A 15057-nucleotide genomic window follows, 5' to 3' on the forward strand; every position below is an offset into this window, starting at 1 on the left:
ATGTTGGAGACAATTACAAACTTCACGGGTTAGTTCAATGCCCTAGAGACCTTTCAAGCATAGACTGTATGAAGTGCCTCAATGATTCAATTGGGTTTATTCCAAAATGTTGTGACTTGAGTAAAGGAGTGCAGATCTTTAGTGCGACTTGTGACCTAAGATTTGAGACTATCTACCACAAAGTATAAATTTGGAAGTTGAAGTATCTTGACATCAATTCTACTATCAAAATGTAATGTGTAATTGGAATATACTTTAAGTTTGTGGGTGAAGAACTTTTCTACTTTAAGAGTTGGTGATGAACTTTTGTCCTTTACAACTTTATCCAAACTGGTACACAATTTATTTATTTATTTATTTTTTTTAAAATTTTTTTTTTTTGAGGAAGAAACTGGTAGACAATTGAATAAGATTTGTTGTAGTTCCTTAATTTTATTTTTCACTAAGCATACCTTGTGCCATGTATGGGGAAAAAATCAAACATAATATAATACTCTTTAGGTTGCATCAATTAACTCAAATAGTAAAATCTCTTATATATATATATATATATAAGCTGAAGCGTAACATTTTTTATTACTACGCTTCTGTTGAGCCATATCAATGGCCACATCAACTTATTTTGTACCTTTTAAATTTTTTTTTATTCTCCCTATTCTTAAAAAATAAAAAATAAAACCTCTTATTCTCTCCGTTAGTTCACATTTACGGTTACACTTCCTCCAACATTTCCCCTCCCTTTTTGCTTTTTTATCTCCCCACTACTCTCTACTTTACCGTTACATTTCCTTCATCATTTTTTCTTTCTTATATTTTTACTATTTTTTCCACATTTTATTTTTTTATAAATTCAATATCATTTCTCCCATTCAATCCATATTTTTCCCACGAAAAAACTGTAAGTACTCTCTCTCTTTCTAGATTTTTGTTCTTTCTTATAACTTTGATTAAGGTTGATGGTTTTTTTTTTTAATGTGTTATGGTATTGTGTTTTTTAAATTTCCCATCACAAAGTCCTCTCTTTCTTTTGTAGGCTTGGTTGAATTTTGGTTTGGGTTAATACTTAATTTTTTTGGAAATAAGAATTTGAGTTTATAATAAAACACAATCTACATGGCTTGAAATTTGAATATGCCTACCATTTGTTTGAGTAATAAATTATTATAAAGTATATCTTTTATTCCTTTGATTTCATTTTAATTTTGGTTAACATAAATTGTAAATTTGTGATAAGTTTTTATTATATTGATAATCTCCTTATTGTTTAAGAGATGAGAAATTTGAATAATAAATTTGAAACTTATAAAGTTTAGTTGTATATTAGGCAAATATAACACACTACAACAGAAATTAGAAGAATATGATTCTCCTTAAAAAAAATATTAATCAAACATACAAAAAATAATATTATGATATATTTGTAGAGATAAAAAATACTTGCAGAAATTTTTTTTTTTAAAATAAATAATACTTGAAATAATTGTTACTTTTTATAAATTACACCTCATTACATAATATTTATATATTCCCACACATCACGTGGGTCTGCGAATAGTTTCAATAATATATGAATTGTGGATTTTACCATTGGGTTCATTAGGGTTTTTTTTTTTTTTTTTAATTCTAAATTTCATCTTTACTTCATTATTTTGTTTAGCTTTTGTTACTTCTTATAATGAACTCATTACTAACAAAGTTATATAACAATTATGGTATAATATATGTACAACATTCTCTAAACTTATTTTACATAAAATATTACAATATTATCCGTACATCGCACGAGCAACTGTATAGTTCATCTTAATTTGTCAGTAAAATATTATACACAGCGTTAAACTATAAGTCATAACAACTTCAAATCCAACCAAAAATAAAATGAATGAAAAGAAACTAGCATTCATTCTAGGTGTTGATTATGTTCTGATTCATTAAGATGCTTGAAGTATGAGATAACCCGAAGTGAACGTAGATAATGGAGGAATTGTTCCTTCTTGTCTCTCTGTTGTTAAGCAAAGGGGGATTTTCCTCCTTGTCTTCAGCAGTAGAAGTTGTCTGTCCCTTCTACACGAAGGAGTGTTTTGTTTTGGGACTATTCTTTTGTCTCTCTAGGAATATCAAGAATATCCGTGGAGCTCGTGGGGTTTTTTTTGTTGTGGGGTTGAGGAAACACTTTTCTTTTTGTGACAAGTCTACTACTCATTCTACATCAACAAATATGGAGGAAATCATTGATACTTGGTGAAAAGTGTCAGAACAACAATTTGGACCTACTCTCAGCCGAGAAAGGTGAAATGTATGTGCCTGGGCATTATGAGCGAAATCAGTCTTGCCCAACAGGGAGGAATACGGCGGAGACTGGGAAAAGAGGGAGGAACGCAGCAAGCTTGGTGGAGGAGGGCAGTGCTGACGTGGTGCACAGGAAAGTTTCTTCAGTTACAACTCATGAAGTAACGTCCTCTTTACTGCTGCCCATAGCCATGCAGCTAGTTACGGTTTCAATGCCTGCAATTATTGAGGAATTAGCGCTACATAAATCCACGTTTGTAGCAGAAATAAATAATAATGATGAGTTATTATTGGCTCAAACTATTGTACCTGATATGAAGTCTAACAACCAGCTAGCACAAAATTTGAAGTGTAATGCAATCAATAGTCCAGCTAAGGTAAAGATTTTTTTGCCACCTATTCCATGCAATCCGGAGCCAATTTGAAAGCCATAGCAGTCCAGAGCATAGCAGTCCAGAGCATTCAAGTCCTAAGGAAGAAGAAGATGCAGCCCAGAACGATGTCGTATACAAAGCTGGGAAAACACAAAGGAAAACTAAAGCAAAACGGTGACGTTTCTCATTAAAAGGAACGGTGCCGTTTTATATATTGGAGGAACATTTCCACGGTGTCGTTTCAGTATGTATATCAAACTGTTAGAAGTTAGTTATAAGCTGTTAGTAGTCAGTTAGTAACAGAGCACGTGTGTGAGGTTGTTAGAAGCACGTGTGAATCTGTTATTCATCTCCCTCGTGCTCTTCTTCTCTCATTCTGTGATTGTATAAATATAACCTGTAATCTTCATTATTGAATGTAGTGTGAAATATATTCAGTTACAAAATTCTTGCAAAATATCTTAGCTCTCTCTTCCTCTCTGTTTTCTTTCTTTTCTCTGGTTTTTCTTCTCAGTGTTTTCTGTGAGAAAATACCATAAGCTTGAGAGAGTTTTTCACAATTAATGTAGCAGTTGATGACACAATTATGCCCGAGAATCCTGAAGCTTGCTGCATTTTTCCTTCAACAAATACAGGCGAGTTGATTCCAATTAATGCCTCGGATCAGTCAGTAAGGTCCAATCAATTCCTAGCAGCGGCTACACTGAAACCTATCCTACGGGTTCTGCAAGATGCTCGGTCTGCACAAGCATCTTATTTACGTTCAATTCCTCCAAAATCTCCAGACCGTGGCAGCCTTGCTCATCAACACACGGGGTGGACTCCTCCAGTCAATCACATGCTCAATGTAAACTTTGACAGAGCTATATTTAGAGAAGAGCAGAAGGCAGGTGTTGGGGTAATTATAAGGGATGAGCATGGCAGATAGTATTTCTCTGCCCTTTTCTGTTGATGCAGTGGAGGCTTTTGCAGCCAAGGAAGCACTTAAGTTCGCTCAAGAGCATGGTCTATCAGCCATTGTTCTCGAAGGTGACTCAAAGCGCACTATTGATTCTCTATAATGCAATGACGTATCCCTAGCAGACATTGGACACCTCATAGATGAAGCAAAGATGTCCGGTATTGGAGTGGGAATACGGGAGAGTAATGGAGTTGTTTTGGCTTCTTTCTCACAAAAAATCCCTCCAGCATAGAAGGCTGAAGAGATTGAGGCTTTGGCAGCCCTCAATGCATTTTCATTTGCGTTTGAGTTGGGATTTCGTAGTACTATCCTTAAAGGTGATTCTCTTGGACTGACTCAAGCTTTGAAGTCGAAAGAGTGTCACTTATCACCAACGGGTTTGCTGACTGAAGATGCGAAAATGTTTGCTAACAGTTTTGTAAGATTGTTGTATTCTCACATTAAAAGAAACAATAATGGAGTTGCTTATAGTCTGGCTAAAAATGCGTTATGCATATCAGATTTTCAATAATGGATGAAAGATGTCACATCACATATTGTTTCGATTTTACAATTGGATGTAATTAAATTTCATTAATAAAATTCATTTGTTTCTTTCTCCAAAAAAAAAAAGTATGAGATAACCCAATTGACAATGTGAGTGAGTCGCAATTAAAATGGCATCAATCACTAAAATAACAGGTTACAATACCATAAGTTCGACTCAACTAAGCTTTAAGACTAAGACCCTATCCAAGGCCATATGCCCAGGTGTTCATCTCTGTAAGAATCATGTCTTTCCTTAAAATGTATACACGTAACTAAAACATCTAAATAATGAAGTTTGGTCATTCTAATTCATGACTTCTTTTTAATATAAAATTATACTATAAATATTTCAAATGTCACGTAATATAACATTCACATAAATGAACCCCTTGCATTGCAACGCCTACAAGCTAGTTTATACACTTTGTAAAGCATGGGGCATTTTGAAATCAGATTTATTACTTTCTAGGTACTAGTTTTTCTGACTAAAATCAAGAACTAAAAATGACCTTCCCAACAAAGGCTTTGAACCAGCACTTGAAGCAAACCCTGAGACTTTTGTGCTTCACTATGCGTTACTTACAGAATTGCCCTTATTCACACCTTGTAGGTCCATAGGAGAGTGGGCAATACTACTAACTGAACCGAGGGTCTGAGAGCTCAACTGTGGACTAGCTGGACAGGCATCTGGATTACCAGCACTCATGGCATGGATTGCCCCAGAGCTCAGTTGAGGGCTCATTGGTGTTCGTTGACTCATTTGCTGAGGACTAGCTTGCTGTTGTTGCATTTGTTGGTTCAGTTGTGGTATTACCATGGTCGATGGTGAGCCCACCTGCGAAGGTGAGACCACAGCCTGGAGTGGTGAGGTGGTTTCTTGCTGCTGCTGTAGCTGTTGTTGCTGCAACTGCTGCTGAAATTGCTGTTGCTGCTGCTGTTGCAATTGCTGTTGCTGCAATTGCTGCTGCTGCAACTGCTGCTGCTGTTGCTGTTGTAACTGTTGCTGCTGTAATTGTGGTTGCTGCTGTTGTTGTTGCTGTTGGTTCATGTACATACCCACCCCTGATATCCCCGTCATCAACTTCGGCGGACCCATATGCCCCATGGCTACCCGTTGCATTGGATTGATGTTAGTCCGGTTTAAAGTCTGACTAAGCATTGAAAGACCAGAAGAGCCTGGATGTATCTGTCTGGCTGCTGAAATCCCAGCTAGGCCTGACTGAGGGCCCCCTAACATGTTTGCTCGATTCTGTGCCATTCTTGCCATGAGAGCAGCATGTTGATTCAATCCAGGTCGAAGTTGCTGGCTTATTGCGCTGGTAATATTTGAAACCTGGCTAAGAGTCATTGGTTTCTGGCCAACATTCCCTATACCAGAAATAGGTGCCATTGGTGCTGACATTCCAGTTCCTATTCCCCTAGCAGTTCCCATGCCCATGGCATTGCCAAGGCCCCCTAGACCAACCATGTTATTGCCCATGTTTCCCACACCCACAGCTGTTCCAAGTCCCATAATTTTCCTTTGCATTTGTGGCTGCTGTTGTTGTTGCTGCTGTTGCTGTTGCTGTTGCTGCTGTAACGCCTGAAGTTGGGAAGCCTTGTTGACCATGTGATTTCCCAACTGTATGCTGGGATTCTGCCCAAAGTGTGAAAGCGTAGTTTGTCCAAGCATCATAGGTGACCTCTGGAACTGGGGATGCTGCTGTTGAATCATAGGATGCTGGCTTTGTTGTTGTTGTTGTTGTTGCTGCTGCTGCTGCTGCTGTTGTTGCTGCTGCTGCTGCTGCTGCTGTAGTTGTAGTTGTTGTTGTTGCAGTTGTTGTTGTTGTTGTTGTTGTTGCAATTGTTGTTGTTGTTGTTGTTGTTGTTGTTGTTGCAGTTGTTGTTGTTGTTGTTGCTGTTGCTGTTGCTGTTGTTGTAGTTGTTGCTGCTGCTGCTGTTGCTGCTGCTGATGATGATGATGACGATGAAGTGATGATTGTGGGTCCAGCTGTTGTGACCTCTGGGGCATTGAAACCCCAGACAAGAGTCCTTGAGACATCTGTAAGGCCTGGGGGTTTCCTGGAGGCAGCATCCTTGCATTTGCTAAAGGATTCTGGGATGAGTTTAGAGAGGCATTACCACTGTTAGTTGGCTTTGCAACTTCATTTGATGGTTGACCAGAAACTGCTTCTGGGTATTGCTGCATCTCAGCTACTGAATTGTGCAGGACTCCAGCAGCATTTGATTGGCTGCCTGAGGCAAGATTCATTCGGATTGGTTTTGTTCGGATTTGATCATCCACATGATATCCTTCATGTATCATCTGCATGAGCAGATACCATTATGCACATTAGATAAAATGAAGAGGAAAACAAAACACAGTAATTTGTAATTTTTTTTTCTGAGCTTCAACACCATATCTTATAACATACCAGTGAACAAAGCTGTGTTGCAAGCAAATCGGCCAAATGCTGTCACAAGAATTAGATATCTAAATCAGAACGACAGAAGACACATACTTGCAGGGGGATAGGGGGAAAATAAAAGAGAGTCTAAATATCAGGAAAACATAAAACTAACACTGTTGAAAAACTTTTTAGCCTATCAATCCATATCAAGCCATTGACTGCCCAATCAATCAATAAGCCATCTCCTCTCACTAGCTAACGGATGCTGGGAATATAACCAGACAAGATAAACTTTTCTAAATAACCGATGCAACATATCAATGAATTTCCATAAGGATTGGATAACATCATCACTGCAAAAATGCTTTAGAAGACAGAACATAGGCAATTAAAGGACATCTTCAATATCAAAACAAGTGTGGTGGAGATGAAAATGCATTGATCAATGGCTAAAAAAGAAAAGATTCAATCAGAACTATAATGGAAGAAAATTCACAGGAGAAGTATTGGTAGGCTGATTTGGAGGACCACCAAAAGGATATCAAAGAAGACTAGGGGAAAGTTAAAGGTATTCAAAAGGGTAAATACAAAAAGCAGAATAGAAAAAAAATATAATTAGTAGGAAACACATTGAAATATTCCAGAGTCTAACTGAGGAGATGACTTTTTAACATGATTAAAAAAAAGGACCAAATATTGAAGAATCATTTGTGTTGATGACCCTAACTGAAAATGGCCACCATGACCAATTCAATAGGCAGATCCTTCTTAGACAGCAAAAATAGAAATTGTGCAGAACTCACAGTATTGGGCAATGTAGGAAGGTAATCCTCCACGGACAAATAATCACCATCTTCTATTTCTCCATAATGCATCGCTACAGTACCACATGGCTTCTCTGACATGATCATCCTAGCTCTTACCCTATGTGAAGCAGTATTATCTGCAGAAGCAAGATGGAACATAAGGATAAGGTGAAAAACATCAAACATAAGTAAAGATTAAATAACTTGCAACCAATAGTACAACAAACCTGGCTCCAGAATTTTTATTATTCTTATTTTGCAGATATTCATGCTGCCACCTGCTAGTGACTTAGACAATGATCTTGCATCTGCATCATCTTTGGAATCCTCATTAGTGGAAATATCAGAGAGAAACTCTGCCAAACGTTGAGTGGGATATGCATTTGGCTTCCTGATGGGGTGTTGATCATCGACCTTACTCTTTTTGCGATTGAGTTGATGCCTGAAACAGTAGTCCATAGAACAAGCATAAGAACAGGATAGAGCTTTTTTTTTTTTTTTTTTTTTCTGTAAGTTACACAACCAGTGGGCTCTAAACCCAGGACCTCACCATCCACCCATTCTTATGTGAGGAGGAAGTGCGATGTGAGCTAGAAATCATTGGCAGAATGAACTTAAAAAAACTACCACTTACTAAATGTATGTGAAAAAACAATAGGATGTCAAAAGTTTATACATCCTGAACCTTCCACATAATAAAACATGCAGGGTGCAATCCAAAAAATTTTAATTAAAAAATAAAAAGAGACAAGGAAGCAAGCAGTGAACAATTTTTCTCTCAAATATCTCAGCAAGGTAAAAAAGTCCCCAGGGCAGGGGGTATTAGAGAGACCTGATCCAAAAATCCTTTTTATGTAATCCTTAATGTGCTATTTTAGGGTCAAGTCAAAAGAAAAACAAAATAAAGAGCATTAATATGTTCAACTGATAGGTTGGAGCAACGAATAGAAAAACAACTACACAAACAAAACAAAGCAGCACATAAAATTTTAGGTGATTACAGGTTGATGAACAGAATACCTCATTGTCACCATTTCTATCTTTGAGAACCTTTCCAGCATGGTCTGATCAGTCAAAGGTGGTGTTCCAACTGAAGGACTGTTTGCATTTAATGGAACACTCATATTACTAACACTAGCTGGGGATGCAACTCCACTCATAGCTGGGGTCTTGGGGAGGGAATTTGATCTCCGCTTCGCAGCAGCTTGAACCTGGTGTTGCCGTTGTATGGAATCATTAGCACTGGAAGTCATAGAAGGGTTCCCACCAACAGTAGGAGCTGAGGTGTTTGCTGACTTCTCCTTTTGTGTTGCTCCAAGTGCAACAGTTGTCGAAACTGCCCCAAAATAAGGTCCAAGTGAACCACTAGAAAACTCCCCTGATTTTGATGATAATGGAGATTGAGCCAAAGCTCCAGCAGAAATCCGAGGACTTTGCACCGATTTCCTTTTCTGGAGCTGGTCCTCCTTTCTTGCATCTTTCTCTACATGCGGACCTGGACTATTCCAAGCCATTTGAGGGATATTAGATCTCATCAATGCATACTGTAATCGCTGCTGTGATTGCTGTGATTCCAAATGGCTTGTTTCTGTTTCCACCATCGGCATATCATTTTTATTGCGGTTGAACTCTGACCCATCAAATTTATCAATCTCGAACGGTTCTTCCTTAGCAACATGTCGCATGCCCCTCTGTCCTGCAGCAAATGGCATTGTTCCAGCATCCTGGTTCAGAGCCCCTTCAAACACCTGATGTGTAAACTTTTGAATAGGCATATTTGCATACGAAATTCCTCTTGGCATTACTTGTGGCTGTAACAATGAATTCTTCCAGTTTATATCAGAACCAGTGAGGCCATCTATATGTGGCCCTATTTGCTGCTGCTGCATTCCATCAAGACCCACTGGTGTAGGCCTTCCTTTTTTGTTAAAGTTAGGCAAGGGTGACATTTGTGCATCTTGATTCTCCCTCTTTCCAAGAACAGAGACACTTGAATTCACATTGTCAGCATATGACATCATGTCCTGCCCAGCAGGGGAAGCCCCTGATGAATTGATAACAGGTCCTGAACCAGGATCCTGCATACCTCTGGGGGTCCCAATCCCCATCTGATACCTCTGTTGATGAGAAGCCAGAGGTAGGGCTGGAACAGAGGCATCTGGTACAAAGCTCCTGGATCTTACGGCTACCATGTTTGTTGGGTTAAGATTTTGTGCAGCTAGATTCTCATGTATATGCTGAGGCATTGCATTGCCTGAAATGATTCCTGAATCTCCCACCCTGCCGTTAGAGCTTTCTGGTACTCTATCTACGCAAACTTTCTTCCCATTTGTCTTATTACAAGGTGAGAGAGTAGCTTCAGCCATCTGCCTCATTCTCTTTCTCCGGACACTGGACAGAGCCAAATCAAGCTGCAAATGAAATTCTAAATAGTTAAAGACACAACCAATCATCTCCAGCCAGGGAACAAGAACTCGATCTGAAAAGGCACTACCTTTGTGGGAACTGGGTTATTACAAAGCCTATCCAACTTAGGAGTAGGATCTAAAAGAAGCCGTGGTTGCAAGGCTTTCAATATACGGGACTCTACCTCCTGCAGTCATGTGAACATAAATATGTGACTCCAATACCCCAATTATATGATAGAAATTTAATGGCCAAGGTTCAGAGGAATTGATTAAAGTTACCATCAGATCGCCATAAGTCCAAGAATTATCGGATATCAATGGAATGTCCTTTATTACATTCTCCAATGACATCTTAAGGCGTACTTTATTAACAACAGGGGATCCATTAGTTGATGGATCACCAGACCCTTGGTCAACAGCACATTTCCGATAATCCCGCACCTGCGAAAAATTCAGCAATGGCAATTTTAAAAATCCTAAATATTAATGGTACCAATCATAACCTGAATTCTAAGAAATGTAAATAGAACAAACTTCAAATAGCTACAACAGTAGACATCAGATGTATATAAACAGTTGCCTGGCTTCTCTACCCCAGATTGAAACTTTTACAAAGTTAAACCCAATCATAGACATCATTTATAAAGATAGAATCTTTAAAAAGGTTTCCAAGTTCGATCCTTTCTTTCTCTCTAAGGCATACCAAAGAGATTTGTCTGTAAAACACTAGGCCGGAATTAAAACAGAGGCAGTAGTCTTCTCATGATAGGCAAACTCAAAGTGACCAAAATAATGATAGTTAAAACAGTGCAAGCAGAGTAGTGCAGTCAGGTAATGCTGGAAGGAATTTTACAGTAACATTAATGAGAAACGTCACTGCTGGTCAAATGGTATGGGAAGTACATGAATGGACCACCTTAAAACAACAGGATTCACTACTAATACTGCCATGCTCAACTGTTGTTAAGAATAATGTACAAGTATTATCAAAAATAAACTTATCTGGATTCAACAATTTCTTGGTTCATACACATTGACATGCATGTTTACTTTTACATGCACACATGGAGATTAGTATTCATACAATTCGTTTAAATTTTCTATTTAATTATCATTTATTTTGACAAGCCAAAAAGTTTATGATGCAGGTGTGATAAAAGTAAATTTCAGTAGTTAAATGACTCACCTCACACACAAGTGTCCCGTCAACAAACTTGCAGTGTATATCATCTAGAATATCTCCAGGCAACAGGCCAGATTCAATGGCCTTTAAATGCATTCACAAATAGAAAGAAACTAATTAGAGTAACAGATATGTATAGCAAACAGAGACATAGGGAAATCTAGACAGTGCTGATGCAGAGGGTAAAAAATAGCGAGCAATGCAAAGATACTGCAACATTTTACAAGTTCAATGAAAAAAAAAAAATTTATGTAGCAATTCTTGGAAACCCCATTTTTTTCTCAAAATACACCATGTGAGACAAATGGTCTGCACATGCAAATCCATCAGTGTTATCTAGATTATTAAACACTAAGAATCAACCTCCTTACATTAATAAGACCAACAAAAGGGAAAATGCCATATTCCTAATATTCATGCAAAACAAATGTCTACCAAAGAAGTGATGGACAGAAGATGTTCCATTCAAAAGCACATCAGTCCCTTTACAAACAACAATCAAGATAATCATCTCTGAACAAAATTGAAGGAAAAGCAGGGAAACAACTAGACATTTACCGAGAAGAGATTTTCAGACGCCCTATCATATGGATGTAACAACTTTGGAGTATCTTGAAGTGTAGCCTGATGCGCAGTCTCATTCTGAAAAATCATAAATTATACATACTTAGAATGCTATGTATGAGATTGTACAAGGAGTCTCTTTCTGCATTCAATTTACTTTCTTCAATTGGTATCATCCAGTTAATGTTCATTTCAACAAACCTCTAAGGGTTTTCCAATAGAATATCCATCTGTGAAGAGGTTCAATGTGAAGGAAACTTCATCCTCTATCAAAGCAAGGGAAAACCAACACAGTCAGGATCCAAACATAACTCGCATATGGCTAACAAAAACAACCATATCTAACCTGCTGTTGGAGGATGTCCTTCACGAAACATAAATGATGCAGACACCCCAACAACATCTTCACCTCCTCCAAGAAGATCACCCTATATCATAAGAAAATCCAAACTATCATGACAGAAAATAAAGTATAAATAATTAAATATCAATGTAATTCAGCTTCTCATTCTACTGATTCAAGGGCTTGCAATCAAGTAAAAAACAAAAGCCTTGCTGATTGCAATGTGGGGAGTATAATCATGTTCTCTGAATAATACAATATATCAAATTATCTATTTCAATTGCTGGAAGAAAAAAGGGAAACTTTAGATTTTGAATTTTAAATTTCCTCTGCATTTCATTTCTGAAGAAGGAAAACTTAAATCGAAAGAGCTGAATGGATGTATTAACCAAGTAGGCTCCATTCAAAATTTTGGGTTTTCAAGCTCAAAAATCATGCAAAGTATGTCTTCTTCTTTTTTCTTTTTTTCTTTTTTTTTTTTTTTTTTTTAAAGATATTTTTCAGCAACAAAATGTAGCATAAAAGGAACATCACACTGCCAAGATGAAGAAACTACAATTTTCACAAGGTTCCAACTTTATATATATATATATTTTTTGCTTACAATAAGTAAGGGAGGGGGAATTCAAATCCAAGTTCTCCTCATTGGGGAGACCAGGCCACAAAGCTCTTGGCTTCACAAGCTTCCAACAGTTAATTTAACATGGCATCTGCTAAAACACCTTGATAGGTCATCAACAATATTTTAAAAACAAAAAAGATTACGGAAGGAGATTATCAATTTGGAGCTTCTGCCTTTATAGCACCCCCTCCCCATCCAAAAAATACGAGTGAATTTTCCATCTATTGTCAGGTACAGTACAAAAAAAAAACACCAAACCACCAAGTTTAGCATCTGGGGAAAATCCTATTTAAATAAATTACCCATTTACAGTAAAAAAAAAAAAAAAAAAAAAAAACTATTTAAATAAATTACCCATTTACAGTAAAAAAAAAAAAAAAAAAAAAAAACCACTAGGTTTAGCATCTGGGAAAAATCCTATTTAAATAAATTAACCATTTACTGAAAATATATCTTGATTTAGTGCTTCCTGAGAAACCTGATGAAAGAAATAAAAAGCCTTAAATTTCATGTCTTTACATCATCTGCTTTGAATTCCCAAAAAAAAAAAAAAAGGTGAAAATCTCACTTCAATTAAGGAAATTAGCACTAAAAAGAAACCCAATTAGTTGCACTAAGCTCAGCTGAAATTCGAAGCCTTTACTTCCAGGAAAAACCCAAAAGATCTAAAAACTGCAAAATTGAGATCACTAATACTTTTTATTTTCCCAGTATCAACACAGACTCCCAATTAATTACACAAACTTCAATTATTCACACAAGAAAATGCCAGCAACCAAAAGACAACAAATTCATATCCCAAATCTCAGTCTCCACCATCCCATTAATATATATATGAACACTCAGCTGAGCTTAAAACAACTAATTTTATATACACATACAAGTACACACATCAAAACCAAAAATCTCAGCTTTTTCACACAAAACCCAGCTGAAATCCAATACCCAGAATTCCCAATTCCCCACTTCTCCAATTTCCCTCACGTTTTCCCGGGAACCAATCAAGAGTAACCAATCAAATGAATTAAATTCAATTCACTTCTCATAACTTTTTTTTTTTTTTTGTTACCTGTTGCTTTCTCGAGCTCTCCTTGGAGTTGCTCTCCGGCTCGTCGTCGGCGACAACAGCGCCGTCGTTGGCCGGAGGTTTGGGGCGGTACCTCGCTCCAGTTTTCGAGACCTTGAATGAGACACCCATCTAAGAATTCTGCGGGTCTTAGAGTGGTGTTTGGATCATAAGAAAGTGAGAGAAAATTAAGAGAGAAAGAGAGGTAATTCAAATAAAAATAAACAAAACCAGGTTGTCGGGCAAAACCAAAAACCCAGAAAGAAAGGGGAAAAAAAAAAAAAGAAGGGTTTTTTTTTGTTTTTGTTGTTATTAGCAGAAAACAAGAAAGAGTAATAAAAAAAAAAGTACAGAGAGAGAGAGAGCGAGAGAGAGAGAGAGACAGAGACAGAGAAACACGCGAGGAGATGTGAAAATGTGCAAGTGTTCTTTTATAGCTCTGTTTTGTTTGGTGTTTGACTTTCACTCACTCGAGAGGTTTTTATTAATGATTTATTACCTCAACAAATCTAGAAGAAAAAAAAAATTTAATAAACAATACTTATCTCATAGTAGAATTTATCACCTTAAGAAATCTAGAAAAATTATATAAATTTTGTCAAACAATTTTCTTTTTTTTTTTGGTCTAAGAAATGCATCTAAAGGGTGCTAGGACCAATCAAATCATATTATTAGAAGTTTTTGTTTTCTCTTTTTATCTTTTTTTTTTTTTTGGTAAATGGGTAAATTATGATATAATGTAAATCACATATGTCATAGTTTTTTACAAGCAATACTAAAAAGAGTAAACATGTAAATTTTAGAATGAGCAAATTCAAATGAATATTTATGTATAATTTTAGCAAAGTGAGACGACTCATCGAATATGTGATTTGTTTAAATGAATTAACAATTTCATCTAAGAAAAGTACTAATGTCATTTATGAAGAATTTCATGATTAGTTGACTAATGGAGAAAGTTTTGAAAGAAAATCAAGACTGAAATAATGTTATTCAAGAATGATATGATACACGAGAGGCTCTGTTGTTTATATGCAAAACAGAGTAAGACCATAGTTATAACGGGTTAACGGTAACAAAACACCTTAACAAACTTAACAGACTACAATAACTAAGTTAATGCGCTAACTGTCGTATAACCCATTGTTGGTTACAACATGTAATACTAGTAGAAGGTTAGTGTAATATAACTTATGTATTAATGGAGAGGACGACTTGTCGTGTGAGAAGAATTTTTCTAGACATGTCAAACTATTTAATACTTACCAATTTAAACATCCATACTGTGGTAATAAATTGGAAGAGATCCCTCTAACCCAATTTTGACCAAAGAAAATTTTTGTACATGTAGAATTATCATTTTGTGGGTTTTCCACGAATGTTGATGATGCCACTTATCTAGACTCATAGTATTCTTGCACTTTATATATGTTTTTATGGCATAATGAATTGTATTGGGTTTGTGTTTTTTTTTTTTTTTTTTTTTTTAATTTTATTATTTGATAATTAACAGCAACCAAAAG

At 36.6% G+C, this 15057-nt stretch overlaps 1 protein-coding gene across 1 annotated transcript; it reads right to left on the reverse strand.

Annotated features, from left to right (window-relative positions):
- Positions 1-4468: 4468 nt before the first annotated feature.
- Positions 4469-13856, reverse strand: LOC112039235 (protein PHYTOCHROME-DEPENDENT LATE-FLOWERING). Its single transcript, XM_024072088.2, has 12 exons — positions 13538-13856; positions 11850-11931; positions 11705-11769; positions 11498-11581; positions 10943-11023; positions 10036-10197; positions 9843-9941; positions 8369-9759; positions 7576-7790; positions 7346-7485; positions 6567-6605; positions 4469-6457 (listed from the first exon to the last, which is right to left on the reverse strand). Exons 1-12 carry the CDS (start codon positions 13664-13666, stop codon positions 4721-4723), a joined length of 4224 nt encoding a protein of 1407 aa, XP_023927856.2. The 5' UTR covers positions 13667-13856; the 3' UTR covers positions 4469-4720.
- Positions 13857-15057: the final 1201 nt, after the last annotated feature.

This window comes from Quercus suber, unplaced genomic scaffold (genome assembly GCF_002906115.3).
Source record: "Quercus suber isolate HL8 unplaced genomic scaffold, Cork oak 2.0 scaffold_327, whole genome shotgun sequence".
NCBI lineage: Eukaryota > Viridiplantae > Streptophyta > Magnoliopsida > Fagales > Fagaceae > Quercus > Quercus suber.